An 18028-nucleotide genomic window follows, 5' to 3' on the forward strand; every position below is an offset into this window, starting at 1 on the left:
TATACAGCGTGATGATTTTACCTAAGGCTTCTGCGCGCGTTGCACGCATTCACGAATTAACATGGGTATGGATTGCCCGCTATACGAGCAATTCGAGATATGAGCGTAGCCGCTGAACGGATTAAGTTCGTAACCCGGGGGCCCACTGTATATATTATATATATATATATATATATATATATATATATATATATATATATATATATATATATATATATATATATATATATAATATATATACATATATATATATATATATATATATAATTTATATAATATATATATATATATAATATATAATATATATATACAGCAGAACATGCCTGCATGTTTAGTCCCTACATATTTGTAGAAAATAGATGGATGGATGAATATCTGTTAATACAGCAGTATATAGCAGTTCAAAATTGAAATCAATTCTTCAATAGCATCCTTTAGCATCCTGTCTGAATTTATTTTAGTGAACATAATACATTCTACATAATTCATATGCAATCATAAGTACATAAATAAAATCACATAAACTTTGTACTGTATATAAAATTTACACATCACAAATTCACCTTAAATTGTATACATTCTCTTATTAAATTTATATATATATATATATATATATATATATATATATATATATATATATATATATATATATATATATATATATATATATATATAAGCACAGCCATTGATTCTATTTGACAGTTGTTCCATCAATTGACACCTCGAACTGTGCTCTTTGGGCAGTAACTATACCACCAGCTGAGGAAAAGACACTGACTGGCATCTGATGTCGCATAAAACGCTCAATCAAAGTAGCAAAAATACAGTATGTTAGCCACGTTAGCTGCGCTAGTTAGCATCATTAACTACATCAGTACTGAAGCCGATAAATCAGGAAGTGGACGTGATTGGCTGCAATTGCAGGCTGTAATCGCCCGTTGAGGCAGAAGACGCTGGAGCAGAAAAAAAATAGACGGTTTTAAATCACCATAACTTTCATAACCGCGCCATATTGGCAACTGCTGTGCGACTACAGTGATGTCGTGAAGGTATTTCATACCGCGGCTCAAAGGGGTGAAATCCACTGCCTTCCACCAGCAAAAATGGCTTCATATGGAGCATGATGTACAGTACACACCAATATCCCATGTTACTTTGTTAGCTCTCGCACTTGATGGGTTCCGTGGTGATGCAAAAGTGTCTCATATAGTAGCTTGCTTGTTTGAAGGCGTTTTTGAGGAGCTAACTTACAGTCCATGTGTTACCACCCTTTTCCTCAATTGAAAAGCCAAAATGTTGCCACAGATGATTTATAAGTAATCGGACGTAGTGCATTTCGTTTCATTCCTTTTTAATTAATGGTGGATTGCAAACAATGTTTAGGTGTATACTGCCACCTACAGTACGAGACTGTCGCACTCACTCCTATCTAACCTCGGTGCCCTCCATTGCACTTCTGGCTCAATAAGCCCTACCCTCCAAAAAAGTGAAAAGGAAATGAATCTCGTGGTATGCCGGAACAACAAATTTTGTCGCATTTGATCTCACAAGAGCTCGTCTCATCCCTATTAGTTATTTTATTTTTTTAATTGAAATTAACCAGCTAGGGAGAACCAGCTCAGTTTTACCCTTTAGGATTGGCCACCTAGTCTTTACCTCGATGACTTATGAAACCGATATCTTGAAAAAGGACATGTAACGTGCAATGACTCATGATCTTGTTATATAGGTGTATGCCAATCTACGTATGTTGCCTGTTTTGTTGAGAACAGGAAATTTGACGCTGTTGTTCTCTAATGAAATGACATTTTAATAATGTGTGGAAGCCATAGAATGCAGGTAACATTGTTAACCCAGTACTGATTGTGATACGCCATGTTCCATTCTCCACACTTGATTTACCACTGTGACTGGTTTAAAGAAAAGACAATTGGATCGGGTGCTATTGAAAATTAGTTTTTAATGTGCCACACTCATCATGTCCAATTTCATGCCCCTTAGGCAGCTGATTGCAGATTTAATCAACACAGTATTGCTTGCTATACTTAAACTTAGTGTGTTTTTGGTTGTAGGGTCACATGACGAGTTTGTCACTTTACTTTGAAATTACACTTCCTGGCAATTAGCAGATCCATACAGCCACAAGCATAGATTGTCGTCAATCTTTATTAAACAGTTTAATGTCGCTATTGAACTTTTGCCTAATGTTGACCTACATCAAAGCAGAAGAAATGTCAGGATTTTGTCTTTGATGTGATATGTATGCTTGTATGTAGTCACATCAAAATGGTAGATCTTGGCCCAGCGTAGCACCTAAGTCAGTGGTGGAAATATTTCGTACTATGAAATGATACATTTCACTCGCAGTGTGACAATTTCTTTATTTTTTAATCTAGTTTTACATTTTACTGTGTTGTAAAACAGCATTTCACAACCTTTTTTTCCTGGGATGCACCCTTTGTGTGAAAGTGCGTGTGTGTGTGTTGATATAGTGGTGTCATCTAATGTATCTATTTTGAAATAAAAAGAACGAGAAAAAAAAAAAACATCAGAATGATCACATAAACGGACTCCCTTCCTGAAATGAACTTGTTATCTTAATTTTAAACACAGTTTCCAAACGATTGAGAGGTGTTCCTCGGTGGCATCTAAAAGTTTGTCTCAATTAGGAGACTGATTTTTTTTTTTTTTTTCAGGATAATAGTTGTACATTTGTCAAATCGTTTATGAGTTGAGAACCACTGTTCTAGGACTTACAAACAGCCTTATAAAATCATATTTGTCACACAATTAAATATCACTTTACATCAAGGTGTCTCTGTAGTCTGACAAAAGCATTATTGAGGCATTGTGGGCCAATAAAAGGCCAATATGTACTAATAGTGCAATAAAAATCTTACATAACAGTAACGTCCAATGAGGTCTGAACATCTATTACACTGTCCGGATGACTCATGCTGAATGCTTTCCACAATCGTCAACACCTTACCCCAACTCTATGGACCACCAGTTTGATACTATATCGTAAAAGCTCATGCAGGGCACACAATGGGGCAAAGTGCCAGATATTTTTGCACCCCTTCCACTCTGAATTGTACTCTATCTTGTTTAGGACTGTGGAAATCAACAAACTTTAACATGGGTTGTTGAGAGCAGTTGTTATTCTCACAGACCTTTCCGGATTGTACTCTATCTTGTTTAGGGCTGTGGAAATCAATAAACTTTAACATGGGTTGTTGAGAGCAGTTGTTATTCTCACAGACCTTTCCGAAGTGACGAGCATGAGGCGTAGACTAATGTGTATAATAAGGCAGCAAAGTGTACACTTGAGTGTACATTATAAATTAGGACTGCAGTAAGTGTGCGTGCATATATATATATATATATATATATATATATATATATATATATATATATATATATATATATATACAGTCAGCCCCCTGCTTACGAGCATCCTGATTTGCGAACATTCCGCCTTACGAGCGTGGATCAGGGAGAATTTTGTCCTCCGCTTACGAGCAAACCTCTCGTCTTGCGAGCATTCCGTCAAACCAGCCATTGAGTATGTAGAAATGTTCTCGCCTAACTGCGTCAATATATTCAGCAGTTGCGTCATCTACAATCATTAATAGATACTTATGGCGGTAACGTGAACGCTATTGGTCTTACAATCTCACACTGACTGTCTCACTCACGGTGTCTAAATATATTACCATTTAAGTGTAGTGTTTGTACAGCTAAAGGGAAAAACAGCTGACATTAAATTAAATGTGCCGATTGCAGGACAAAGAATTGTCATTGGTTTAAATGTGTGTGTTTTTTTTTAATTAATTGTCAATACATTCCAACCGTTTAAAAAAAAGTGCGAATAATTATCAGTCAGTCAAGGAGACGCCAATATGCTATTGGTCGATTAAGTTCACCCGGTCTCACTCACGGAGATGCTATTGGCCGGCGTCACACGTCAATCACAGAAATGCCGATATGCTATTGGCCGAACGCCTTTATCTAGCTTGATGGGACAGGATGGAAGGAAGTAGACAAAATGAGTGAAAAACGGAATGTTTTGAAGACTTTGCAAACTTTTTCTGTTAGACATAGCTTCTAAAATTACTAGCAGCGGTAAAGGAAGAAATAAGAGGATGATGTTTTAGTATCTCCGTGATTTGCACCATGACTGAAAGAGTTACTGTAACACTGTAAGACCAATAGCCTATATGCGTTGCCGTATTAACTCAAGGGGTTAATCTCTGCACCCTATTACGGGTGATGATACAGCGCCATATAATGGTTGCTAGACAATATTGCATGTCAGGTTAATCGGCGATCTCCCGATATGCATTGGGACAGCGTCATTGTTGCAATTTTGTGTGTTGTAACCAAAGGTGAACTGACGCTCGAACAAGCCATAAGTGTGCTGCCTAGTAAATGCAACACACACAACCACTCAACGTGCTCAATTCACGTCGGGAAAAACAGCTGACATGAAATTAAGTGTGCCGATTGCAGGACAAAAAATCGTCACAGGTTTAAATGTGTTTTAATCAATAAGATGTCAATACATTCCAACCGTTTAAAAAAAAGTGCAAATAATTATCAGTCAGTCAAGGAGACGCCAATATGCTATTGGTCGATTAAGGTCACCCGGTCTCACTCACGGAGATGCTATTGGCCGGTGTCACACGTCAATCACAGAAGTGCCGATATGCTATTGGCCGAACGCCTTTATCTAGCTTGATGGCACAGCTGGTTGGGATGGAAGGAAGTAGAGAAAACCCTGACTGAAAAAGTTACTTTGACACTGTAAGACCAATAGCATATCTGATTTACCGTATTGACTTAGAGCATTCATCTCTGCTCATCTCTGCTTATCTCAGCACAAATCACGTCTTTCCAAAGGTAAAAGTCATTTATCCTTTGTATTTGTTATTTAATGCAACTGTACAGTAGATTATGTCACTTAATATTAATTTATGTATACAGCGTGATGATTTTACCTAAGGCTTCTGCGCGCGTTGCACGCACTCACGAATTAACATGGGTTTGGATTGCCCGCTATACGAGCAATTCGAGATACGAGCGTAGCCGCTGAACGGATTAAGTTCGTAACCCGGGGGCCCACTGTATATATATATATATATATATATATATATATATATATATATATATATATATATATATATATATATATATATATATATATATATATGTAATATGATTAATTTAAAGGCTTTAGGGTTCACAAGTGTTTTTAAATATGCTTTACATGATATGTTTTATATTTTATTATGCACTAATGTATTAGATGTATTTGTGTAAAAGATTTTTGTTACTGTTTTTGATGCATTTTTATAAATTAATAATATTAATTATTTAAAGGGTTTTGGAACATTTTGGGGGGCTTGGAACATATTAGGCTATTTATATGTGAACACCGACTCAACATATGAACAACATGTAACCAAATTACTTCCGGAACGAATTAATTTCATAAGTAGAGGTACCACTGGAGTGACATCAACATCAAGCCGCCGTCACGCTATAACATCCTGCCGGGATTTACGTTGCAATAAAATTACACCAAGGTGTTGATGTCAATATGTTTCTGAATTTAGCCCATTTGTTGGTGTTAAGTGACTTCTTCTTGACAATGTACACTAAGAATCAGGTGCCCAAAGCAGAAAAAGGGCCTCGAGCAAACTTTGTTTTGACCAAGGTGCTTCAATTACTCGAAGACTCATTTCACCCCTACTATGTAAGGTATGTGTAGACACATGCCGTGTACTTTGCTATGAGAGGTGAAAGCGTCAAATAGTGATATTTTCTTCCATATAATTTTCATAGCTCTCCTAATGTGCCTCCACTTACATGGAGATCCGTCCCCAAGTGCTTCTCGTTCATTTCGAACACCTCCACTCAATTCGAGCCACTCATTCGCCTGGCTCACTCAGCTAATTATAATATCACCCTGATTGAGCATTGGCTGAAGTTGAAGCGGAAATAGGTTCTCTAATCAAGAGCTACCGTAGCTGGTGCCGCATTGCCCGCCTGGCAGCAAGGTACTCGTCGTCAACGCGGACCAATACTGTCATTTTGCCTCCAGGCCTGGATTGTGTACAGACAATAATCACCCCTGCTAGTGGCTTTTGAAGTAGTGAGAAGTAACGAGGAACATTTTTTTTTGTTACTGCACTCAATCGTTTTTGTTTTTCCAAGTATCTTTTTTCCTGGTATTTACAGCGATTCCTCGCTACTTTGTGCCGCACCAATCGCACCCTCAGAATATCATGGCTTTTTTTTTCTTTTTTTAAATAAAAAAAAAAAAGGAAGAAGTTTTCCTGCATGCCAGACAGATTATTTAATTGTAAATGAACTTGCCACGGACACTCCTGCAACATATTTACTCATCTTAAATTATTAAACCTTAGTGACGTGGAGAGAATAAGAATTTCATTGTTTACTATTACTATGCATATGACAATAAAACTTGAATCTTGAATCTTATACAGTAACCGTACTGTTATTCCTTCTTTTTTCTATGTGTTGGCTATATGTAGTCGGAATCATGGTGAGTCGCAGTTCCTATGTATGCGCTTGGATGTCTAACTAGAATCAAGCAAATACCTGTAGCAGACCAAACACAATTTTAAAAAAAAGTTTGCACTAGAAAATCCTATTTATTACAAAGTGTAAGAGAATCCCAACATTTTTTCTTCTCCTCTCTTCCAGTCACACATGTAGGATTGACTCACAGAACTTCCTCCGTAATGGAAAAAATAAATAAATAATAATACTGTTCTCCCCTGACTGGCGAGTCAATCTGTTGATCAGATCAAGTGGCACTGTTTAAGACTCCTATAAGAAATGCGATTGGCCAGTGCGACAATCGACCAATGGGGGCCGAAGTTGTATATATATATATATATATATATATATATATATATATATATATATATATATATATATATATATATATGAAAAGTTCATTCCACACAAGCAGCTGGAAGAGATTTTCAATTATGTCTTGGTGGTTCAGTCCCTGTTTCCCCATTAATTGCGATAAATGGATTACTGTATATTTATTTCAGGATGTTTTGCTTCAATCAGAAATGCAAATCTCTTTGACGGAGGTAGCTATGCCAATACAGTACTTGATTCATTTGCAGTTGTACTGTGTTTTCAAAGGGTATGTTTGGTTTCTTTCCATACTCACTGTTAAATTTTATCCATGAATTAAAAAGATAATAAAGTCCTGTTCGAAGCCCTGATCGAAATGCCACCATAGTAGTTGGCACTACTATTATTGTAACAAGCCAAGATTCACCCTTTTCTACGCACTAGCTGTGCAGAGATAAAATCCAAAGTGATGTGACCTTGAGTCATTTGACTAGGTGAGACCCTGAAATCAGCCATGGAAAAATGAGTTTGTTTTCATTTCCAAGTGATTTTTTTTTCCATCCTTTCTACATTGTTAATTCAAAAATGCTGCAATTATGTGAATATTCGCTTTGGATGTATCCAGAACTTTTGTTAGTTAGATTGATATATACTGATTTTTTTTTTGTTTTTTTTCACTCCACTTATGTAGTCAACCCATCTCTCTAATAAGATTTTAATGATGAGCCATTTGCGTATTAAGTAGCACAACAGCATGAAATGTGGCTCCTCCTTGCATTTACGTGTACAGTATTGATTTGTTAGCAGCATGAACATCCATGCAATGCAATGCAATGCAATGCAACTTAAATCTCTGAACGCTAACTTCAGATTTCTGTTTTCTGCCCCCTCCTTCCCTCTGCCTCTACCTCTCTCTTCCTACCAATGCAGGAGCTGCGCAGATTCCAGGTAGGCCCAATTTGTTGCTTTCCTCATACACTGTCTCATTCACATTTTTTCCAAGTGTCTTTTGTACTCATTCACAAAGGTTAAATACATCTCTCTCTCTCTCTCGATGTATATATATATATATATATATATATATATATATATATATATATATATATATATATATATATATATATATATATATATATAGAGAGAGAGAGAGAGAGAGAGAGAGAGAGAGAGAGAGAGAAATGTACTTGCCATCATTAGTTTTTTGACAAAATGAATTATTATATCTTAGTTTCTTTGTGAGCCTAAGAATGAAATGAATGGGAACAAAACATTGTTCAAGAGATTCTTAATTTCAATGTGATATTATTGATAGATTTCCAGAAAATGTCATGTTCAAAATTATCAAAAATTATATATATATATATATATATATATATATATATATATATATATATACACACAGTATTTTCCGCACTTTAAGGCCTAAAAGCCTTAATTTAAAAAGCTGACGGTGCGCCTTACAATCAGGTGTGCCTTATATATGGATCAATATTAGATGGGGAATCGTAGATGGGGGATGAACAAATAAAGCAAAAATTTTGCTCTGGAAAATAGTGTAGCACTTGTTATGCTGTAATATGAATTATTATGTTGGTTTTGTATTATAACTTATAGGCTTATAGGCTAGTGCAGAAGATCTTGGCTCGTTTCATCAATGATGAAACGGAATGCATATAGTCAGCAAGATGTTGTTATTATGTACAGTGAAGACAAAATAATACAACAGAATATATACAATATATACAATGTGCACAGGGGTAGTTGGTTGGCTCACTCAGTCAGTGAGTCACACGGCAGGTGAACGCACTGGTCAGTTCGCTCGTGGGTTTAGCTCGCCATCAACGGGAACCTGGCCAGTCCCTCGTTTACAACAAATCATGGCGTGCACAATTTCTCGTGAGAAGGGCAGAACATCTGCAATGGTCTGTGTCTGCTATGGTCCGTCCTGCACCCAACTCACAAGGGAACGCTGGGCGCGGCCATGTTTAAAAAGACGTGCGCACAACGTCTCGCGATCGATCTCGCGATAGGTCGACACGATAGCTCGATGCGAATCAAGTCAGGCTAGATAATAGCAGGGTATTGAAGAAAGTAGCTGGGTTACAATAGCCTGTGTTGTACACGATGAAGGCGCACGCCCAGTAAACACCAAACTCCAAACATGCATGGTAGGGAGACTGGACACTCCGAATTGCCCTTCAATGTGTTTGTTTGTGTCAATGGTTGTTTGTCTATGCGTGCCCTGCAATTAGCTGGACACCATTTCAGGGTGCACCCCACCATCTGCCCAAATACAGCTGGGTTCCTGCATGCCTGCGCCCCTAGTGTGGCTAAGCGGCTAAGCATATGGATGGATGGATGTTTTCATCAATATTATCAACTCTGCTACTCTTAGTGGCCCAAGATCAGGCCTTCATGGGCCTGTTCTTGTCCATTCACATGCTGTTCGGTCAACTGCAACACTTAATCGCACTAACTAAGGCTGAATTCCAACTAATATTTATTCATGGACTTGTACTACAGTATACGTGAGTCTAATTCAGTATTCAATGTTGGCATTTCCCAAATAACCAAAGCACAATATTAAAAAAAAAAAAAAAAAAAAAAAGGTTGGAATAGTAATTCCCTGCCGTTTTTGTCAACTAGTCATCACAAATCTACTTATTCAGATCAAATTCAATATTAAGTCAAGCCATTACCACAACAATGTACATTTTTAAACATTTCCTACTGGCTAACTGTAGGTTTTGTGCGCACTTCAAATTATCCTTAATAATCTTATTTTATTTTGTGTCACAGTAATAATAATGTTGGAGGAGAATGAGAAAATACAGATTTGTGCTGTCAAGAGATTAAAAAATAAATAAATTAGTGACCCGAATTTTTTCCTAATTTTCAACCAGTCAATAAGTGTCCCCTTCAAGGTGTGATTGACCTCTGTGACCTATGCTGATCTTCTATTGGTCGGGTTCACAACTCCCTAAGATACTGATCTGCTATTGGTCGGCGTCACAGGGTCGTGTAGATGCTGGTCTGCTATTGGTTGGCGCATAGGGTCACAAAGATTACTGCCTAAAGATTTGATCTCGTTTGAGAGTGCTTTCAATTTGATATTTAGTGTGCATTGTCGTGCTTAATTCAAACTTTAATTGGTTAGCCATGGGTCCCAAGATTGCTGGTGATGTTAAAAAGAGAAGTAAGACGATGATTCATAAGGAAACGAAGCTAGACATAATCAAGAAATACGAAAAAGGCTAAGTTAGCCTAGGCTAACTTAGGCTAACTATGGAATATGGCTATCACAAGCTTGTCACGTCATTCAAAGATAAGGAAGTCCCTTATATATTTTTTAATTATTATGTTATTTAATTGTATACATGTACAGTATATTATATATATATATATATATATATATATATATATATATATATGTAGCATTTAGTACGCTATTTTGATACCAATTGTTAATATATATATACAATTTTGATGTTTTTACCTGGGATTTTACACGCATTAGCTAATTAACATATGTTTGGATTGCCCATCATAAGGTAATTTCGCGTTAAGATCCCAACCGCGGAACAGATTAATCTAGTAGACGGGGGTCCACTGTATTTTTCTCATGGTCATCTATTCAGATTTTTTTTTTTTTTTCTAAAACCCAGTACCTCCTGGGAAATACTAAATGACAGCCACAAAAAAATGACATGGAGAAGGATTATTCATAAATTTAATGCAGCCAGGTGGCATCCCAAAAAAACATGAATCCAACAAGGCTCCCCGTTTAAATGGGGTTTGTATGTTTTTTGTTTAGGTTTTTTTTTTTTTTTTTTCGCAAATACTGTACAGCAAGACATTTACTGAGCGCTCCTTGAGTTTACCCATAGCGACAGATAACTGCAACCATGGTTTGCTGTGTATACTGCTCAATAGAAGGCAATAAAGCCGGGGTGGCTTATCAATGTCTGCACAGCACACCTGTCTACACACACAAACACATGCATGTTCAGACATATTCATGGCTACACCAATCACATAAGTGCAAACTGCTCTTTTTGGTGTCAAACTAACATGTTAATTGTGATCAGTTATTTACAGTCATCGTTAAAGCTTTCTGTTTTCTAATCACAATCTAATGTTATTCTCTATTTTGTGCTTTCTGTATCCTGAATAGATCCATTTTTATGCATTGGGGTTCAATCACACTTTGAAGTAGACGCTGATTGGCTGTAACTGTGTTTAGTATAACCTAATAGGCTCTTCTTATAGGTAAGAGGGCAAGTTCAAGGCAGATTAAAGGTGAGAGTGCATGTGAGAGTTGTCAGATTGATGAATGGTATAAAGCAGCGGTCCCCAACCACCAGTATGTGGGTATCCGTGGATCAACTGGTACCGGCCTGCATGGGCTGAACGTGAAATGATGAACTATTTCCGTTTTATGTATTATCTTTGTCTGAAATAATTTTTTTGCGAAAAATCTTTTATTTTGAAAACTGGCCAGATTCTCCTGGATTTGTTTCAGTTCACTTGAATGGCAAAATTTCACACCCAAACAAGTTAAATGTGTAAGAAACAGACATCTTTGGGAAGGGAAAAGGCACCGTGTAGGAACAGCGGACGGTTACGGTTAGACGACGAACTTTGAAGAAAAAGGATGAGACAGACGAGTTCACAATTGGCAGCAGCTTTAAAAGTATCGTAAAATATGTATAATAAGTATAATAAGTGCTACTTACATTACATATAATATACATGTATATAACATTTAAAAAAAAAAGTAAGTAAAAATGAATTTTTATTTACCTTTGGAGAGATGTGACCAGCTTCTTACAACCATATTACCTAGCAAGGTTAGCCTAGCCTTCTTCATATTACTTGATTATCTCCACCTTTATTTTCATGCTAATCATCTTATTTCTCCCTTTAACATCACTAGCAATGCACTAGCAACTAACCCAGGGGTGGCCAAGTTTGGTCCTCAAGCGCCACAATCCAGCTTGTTTTCATTTTGTCCCTTTAACTAACACACCTGATTCAAATGATTAGCTCATCAGCATGTTTTGCAGAATCCTGATAAAGACGCTGATTTGAGTCAGGTGTATTGGTTGAAGAGCTACATTGAAAACAGGTTGGATTGTGGCTCTTGAGGACGGAACTTGGCCACCCCTGATACTAACCCATGGCGACCAGTTCAATTTTGAAGCGCTAAAATGCACATTAAATACAGTATTGTAAGCACTCACATGAGATCAATTCTTTAGCATATTGCCATCTTAGTGTCACCGCAACGCCGACCAATATCAGACCATCTTAGTGATTCCGTGACACCGACCAATAACAGACCAGTAGTTTGGTGAAGTATGAGGCGACGCATATAGTGACGTATTAGCATGGTGTGACATGGTGAGTCATAGGCAGGCACACTGACCGCCAAGTTTGAATTTTGTAATTTTTTTAATGCCGTGAAGAGGGAAAAATGCCGTGAAAGAGGGGAGGAAAAATGTAGTATTCCGCTATATAATGTGAGAAAAAAAAAACGTAAGCCCCGGACATCATAACCCGGGGGTCCACTGTAGTTAACTCTTTCAGTGCCATGTACAAGAATTCTTGTCTTTTAAAATACAGTGGACCCCCATGTTGTAACGTCCCTGATTTACATTTTCATGTTGCGACCTGGAATACAGTAATCCCTCGCTGTATCGCGGTTCATCTTTCACGGGTTCGCTGCTTCAGGAATGTTTTACAGTGGGGATATTTTTTACAGCACATTGTGCTCTGAATCCGAATTGGCTCAGGGGCTTTACTGTTGTCTCGAAATAAAATATTGACCCTGTACTCTATTGGTTTTTCACTTGTCAATTTATTACAAAGGGCAAGAGGATCCAAAAGCTTGCTCTCGACTCTCCTGTGTCTCTCCTGTATCCGAGTGCACTCAGCTCAGTACACAGGTTGCAAACGTGCTAGTAAGCAATTGATTGACAGCTTGGTCTCTCAGAGCCTATCACGTGACTCGTAGGCATGCCGAGAGCAAACGCACACACCCGGTCTGTGTGCCTACATAGAGAGCAACGGCGCACAGCTTTGGAAATCTGACTTGCCTTGATTTCTTTTGTAATAAATTGAAATTTTAAGTGTATTGTTAAGACATAAGAGGCTTCACTTTAATTCGATGTCCGGGCATATCCGTTTATAAAAATCTTCTTGCACAGAAAAAGAAAGAACTCAACAACTACTCATAACAACATGCGGGTTCAGGACGAGGACCTTAGCTAGGACTGTGAAATAGGCGAGTGATAATGTTTCCAACGTTGTACTACTATATTAAAATGATTGTCTTAAACAAAGTCGGGGCTTTAAAAAACAGGTTTTGATTTTTTGGTTTTATTCTATAGTTTAGTATTGCATTGTAAATTAATAAAAAAAACTAAAGCTGGCTCCTTCACGGATTTCACTTTGCGTGTGTTATTTTTTGGAACGTAACCCCTGCGATAAACGAGGGATTACTGTACTGAGTTTTTTCATCCTGTCTTTATGACATTTTCCCGGATTTGCAACAAAAACAATTGTCATGACCCGAAGGGGTTGGCTTTATTTGTGTTGTTGTGCCTCCATCTTCTGGCATTTTTAGGTCATTGCATTTATTTGCTATTGCCATCTAACCGCTTCCATGCAACATGTGACTACATTGCTGGTCTGCTATTGGTCAATGTCTCCTCATGGAGATGGTGGTCTGCTATTGGTCGGCCTCACTTGTTTCAAAATGGCAGAACGGTAAAGCTCTGTTCGATTGTGAGTGGATACAAAACCCTATTTACTGCTTAATTAAAAGTTGAAAGGGTTAGCCATGGGTTCCAAGATCTCTAGTGATATTAAAGAGAGAAGTAAGAAGATTTATATGGAAATGATAGAATGGCGATAACCCTTATTGGGGAATATGGGCATAACAAGCGGCGCTCAAGGGTAAATAAATTCTTTCTATATTTTTTATTCATGATGTTTTCTGATTGTATACATGTATATAATATACTGTGTATGTAGCACTTACTATACTATTTTGATACCAATTTTTATTATGTATGTACAATTTTTATGTTTTTACCTGGGGTTCTAAATGCATTAGCTATTTAACATAGGTTTGAATTGCTCTTCATACGGCCAATTCGCCTTACGACCCCAACCGCGGAACGGATTCATGTCATAATACCGGGCCCCACTGTTGTAATTAACTGTGTTTTAAAAGGGCACAGTGGCATGTTCGCCTGACCTGCATAGGTTGTGTACTTGCTTACGACTCCAGCCTTCCAGTTTGCCTGTTCTCCCTGTAACCTCATGGGTTTTGCCCATGCATTCTGGTTTACTCCCACACGCATGCATGCTAAATGATCATTAAGTGTGATTGTGAGTGTGAATAGTTGCTTGTGTTTGTGTGCCATTTGTATTGAAAATTAGATGAACTTTTTTTTTCCTCTTCATTACATTGACGAGGTATCAGATGACTTGGGTACAAAAAAATGATTGAGGCATGCCTCATATATTTTTTATTTTGGAACTATTCAAATTTGAAATGAATAGATTCAATCAAGTTATAATAATTTCACTTTCTCAGCAGCAGAATATCCTTGGCATGCAACTTTAATAAGTTTTTGAATATTTTATTGAACAGTACTATCTTTAGTTGAAATAGAAACACATGAATGCTGAGTTAAATATTACTCATCCAGCTGGCCAGTGCCATTCAAAATATTCAATAAAAAGAGTCTTTCTATTGTGTCCCATTCAACATGTCATTATAGAAAAGCATCTTCACTCTAGCTTCTCTAGCACCTCACCTCAATATTTTTGTCATATTCTACAAGGCTAGAAATCAACAGTTTCACTTGCTGTTTGCCATGTGACACTGATATTAAATCCACATCTGATCTGTGTTGGACTCCTCATTTAAACACAATCGCTCAACTGAGAATGAAAGGCCTGATGACTGTCCCAAATGGTTTTTGAATGACAGTTCATTTGTGTTCAGGTGCAAGGTTTTGCTGAATCCGGCATCAATACGGAACAATCAGAATGGTTCACATGGTGGGTTATTGGGTGTCTTTACAAGGCAAACATTTTGGCTTGGCGGTTCACTTTTTCAAAAGATGAATACCGTATTTTTCGGACTATAAACCTCAACTTTTTCCTCATTATTTGAGCCCTGCGGCTTATAGTCCAGTGCGGCTTATCTGCTGTTTTTTTCCCACCGGTCAAGCAAATGTGTATATCTGCTCAAGGAGTCGGTTTATGGAACAACTATTAAATAGAACTGCAAAGATGGCAATGGCTGTGCTCAAAAAGATAGTATTAAAACTATTTTTTTTTAAAATGTCTAAATTGAGTAATTAAGATTATTACGATTATTCTGCCCTTCAGAAATGCAGTACCACCTTTGTTGTTGGACTATTTTACATAGGCTTGGAGCACCCTCTGCTGGTCACTTTGAAATATTATTTTTCTCAGTAGACGTGAGATATCCAACGTGGAAGACGACAGGTTAATGTTTGAGGATTGCACATCTTATTTTGTTCTGCCTTGGACGAGAATGATCCATAAGTACACAAGTTGTCAAAATTGACACTGTTCATCTGTTTTGTTTATCGTTAGAGACATTGGAAATAAGAGTATTTTTTCGTTGCGCAACTTGCTTGTTAGCTCGAGAGGTGCTATGTATCATTAGCTGATTACGTGTTTTATTTTTCTAGTTTTACGGCAACCTAAAGAGGGTAATGGTCAATGGCCATTGTTCAAACAAAGCAGAGCAAAAGGAATATATATATATATATATATATATATATATATATATATATATAAAAGATATATATATATATATATATATATATAAGATATAAGATTAAAACGCAAAAGATTTTCTGGTCAATTTTTGCTGGTGCGGCTTATATACCGGTGCAGCTTATAGTCCGGAAAATACGGTAATTAACACATTTTGTTGTTTAAAAATCTAATAAAATTAGTTAACTTGGTGACAAGAGCTGTCAGAAAAGGCAACCGCTCGATTGTCTAGTTAATGTAGAATTTCACTCATCTTTTAAGGCCGACAATACTGTGTGGTATGTCTATGTAAACATGGGTGCTATCATATGAAAATTTGATTCCCATTTCTTGGTTACTTGTAATGCATGTGTTGTATGTGTGAAAATTGTCAAGGTCGGGTGATGCAGGGAGAAAGACGGACGTGGTAGCGGTGGTGGAGGACCCAAATGCCAAAGGGCTCCGAGGCAGAAGATGCGTGTAATAGTCCATATTTAATATTAACTATGACTGACAAGAACAGAAACATGAGGAAACAAAATGGCAAAAAACTCCAAAAAAGGAACAGACAGTCTGGCGAAACAGAAAGATATTGCTGGCAGGTGGGCACAGGGCTAGGCGGGCGAGAGACGGGAGACACGAGACTATGGAACTGAGACTAATGACACACATGAATTGCGACAATGATCCGACACGAGCTGTAACAAACATTGGGCTTAAATAAACACACACACTAATGACGGACGCACAACAGCTGGGAAGGAAACAATATGCAGGGGAAGCGAATTGGTGGATACACAAGGGGCAGTTAAACGCAGGTGGACCAAATCAAAACTAAATCAGGGTGAACACTAGTTGAACAGAAACAGGAACTCTGCAAACTGAAAGGAAAAAAAAAACCTCAAAATAAACCCACAACCAAAACCCAACAGAACATGACAGAAAACACTGCCATCCAAATGTCACAGTTGTCAGTACAGTGCTAAATTGGCTTAATATGAGCACTAGCCAAGGGTGAAAACTAGCCTCCATAAAAAACCCGGATTTGATGAGAATTTTATGATTATTTATTTTTATTACTATTTTAAAATATCTAATCGGAGAGAAATATTTAATAAATGAAACAATCAAAAATGTACCTGCGTAGGACGCACCCCAAATTTTGGGGAAAAAAAAAAGTTTGTCTTATATTTGACGAATCACGGTAAGTCTTTCTACTTTTTTTTTTCTACCCGCGAAAAATTATTCAGTGTGTAATTGGCTGAAAAAAAGAAATTCACATCTGGCACATCAATGAACAAAGGACTTGCCACCATTCATTGCCTTTAAAAGGGGCCAGTATAAGTCGCTGTCGCGCTAGCCCCTTTTTGTCTTAATTAGAAAGTATTACAATGTTGCCAGAGGTAAGGCAGAAGAACATGTTTTTTCAGGGATTTGTGGGGAAGCACTCTGGAGGTCTTCCAGTGTTATATTTTTCAACGCAGAATGTGTATGTGTGCGTGTTTGCAAAAGGATTCTCCAGTGCTAATCGATGAAGGTGTGTGAAGGAGGAAGTCAAAGTTTCAACACGCTATGACTAAAGCAACTTCTCAAAGCGTGAATGAACCCCCCCCCCCACACACACACACACACACACACACACACACACACACCAAAAAAAAAAAATGTAAAGCTACTGCTCTACGAAATCACTAAAGCTGGCATTGACAGCTTGTCCAACATGGTTACACGAATAGCAAAAGCTGTTTTTTTGCGTGTTATCCCGTTGCAAGCCTCTGACACTCCTTCCAATTTGCCATAAATACACTTGCTGTATTTTCGGCGGGCGCCATCTCCCATAGGAGTGCTGACAGAATCCAGGGGCACATTGTGGTTGACCGTTAATTAGCGCAAAGCCCCACTGTTCACATCCCACCTCTGTCCTGTCATTGTTGTTTATTTGGCCCATTGCAACCATCTGGACGTGTTGAAAAACACAAGGTAGCCAGCTGCCTGCGTCCGTAACCTTCGCTTGAACGCCTTGGAAAGCATTTTGCACTTTATTAGCGTACTATCATAACCAGAGGCCCGCCTCTACTGCCATCTTCCCATGAAAAGTGACATCCAGTCCACAATTTTACTCGGCTCGTTTATGAAGGGCTGATGGGGATGCTTATATGCAGGGGTGCACAATTTTTTTTCTTTTTTTATGAGTAACTCACATTGATACCACGGCGTGGTGCTTGGTAATCACCCTTTCTTTCTACCATTTATTTCATTCAAAATAAATCAATGTCATTTTCAGTGTCGCTTTCACATTAAACCCACAGTCTCTATGCACACA

At 37.7% G+C, this 18028-nt stretch overlaps 1 protein-coding gene across 4 annotated transcripts in view; it reads left to right on the plus strand.

The window, feature by feature from the left end:
• The window catches only part of cadm1a (cell adhesion molecule 1a), a 488946-nt gene that overhangs the window by 330412 nt on the left and 140506 nt on the right, over positions 1 to 18028 (plus strand). For all 4 annotated transcript variants that reach the window (XM_088440054.1, XM_088440055.1, XM_088440056.1 and 1 more), the window contains exon 2: positions 7831 to 7848. In XM_088440054.1, the coding sequence (XP_088296180.1) occupies positions 7831 to 7848 (18 nt within the window). The remainder of the gene's footprint in view (positions 1 to 7830; positions 7849 to 18028) is intronic.

The sequence above is a fragment of the Hippichthys cyanospilos genome, chromosome 18 (assembly GCF_059441005.1).
Source record: "Hippichthys cyanospilos isolate Australia breed blue-spotted pipefish chromosome 18, RoL_Hcya_1.0, whole genome shotgun sequence".
Classification (NCBI taxonomy): Eukaryota; Metazoa; Chordata; class Actinopteri; order Syngnathiformes; family Syngnathidae; genus Hippichthys; species Hippichthys cyanospilos.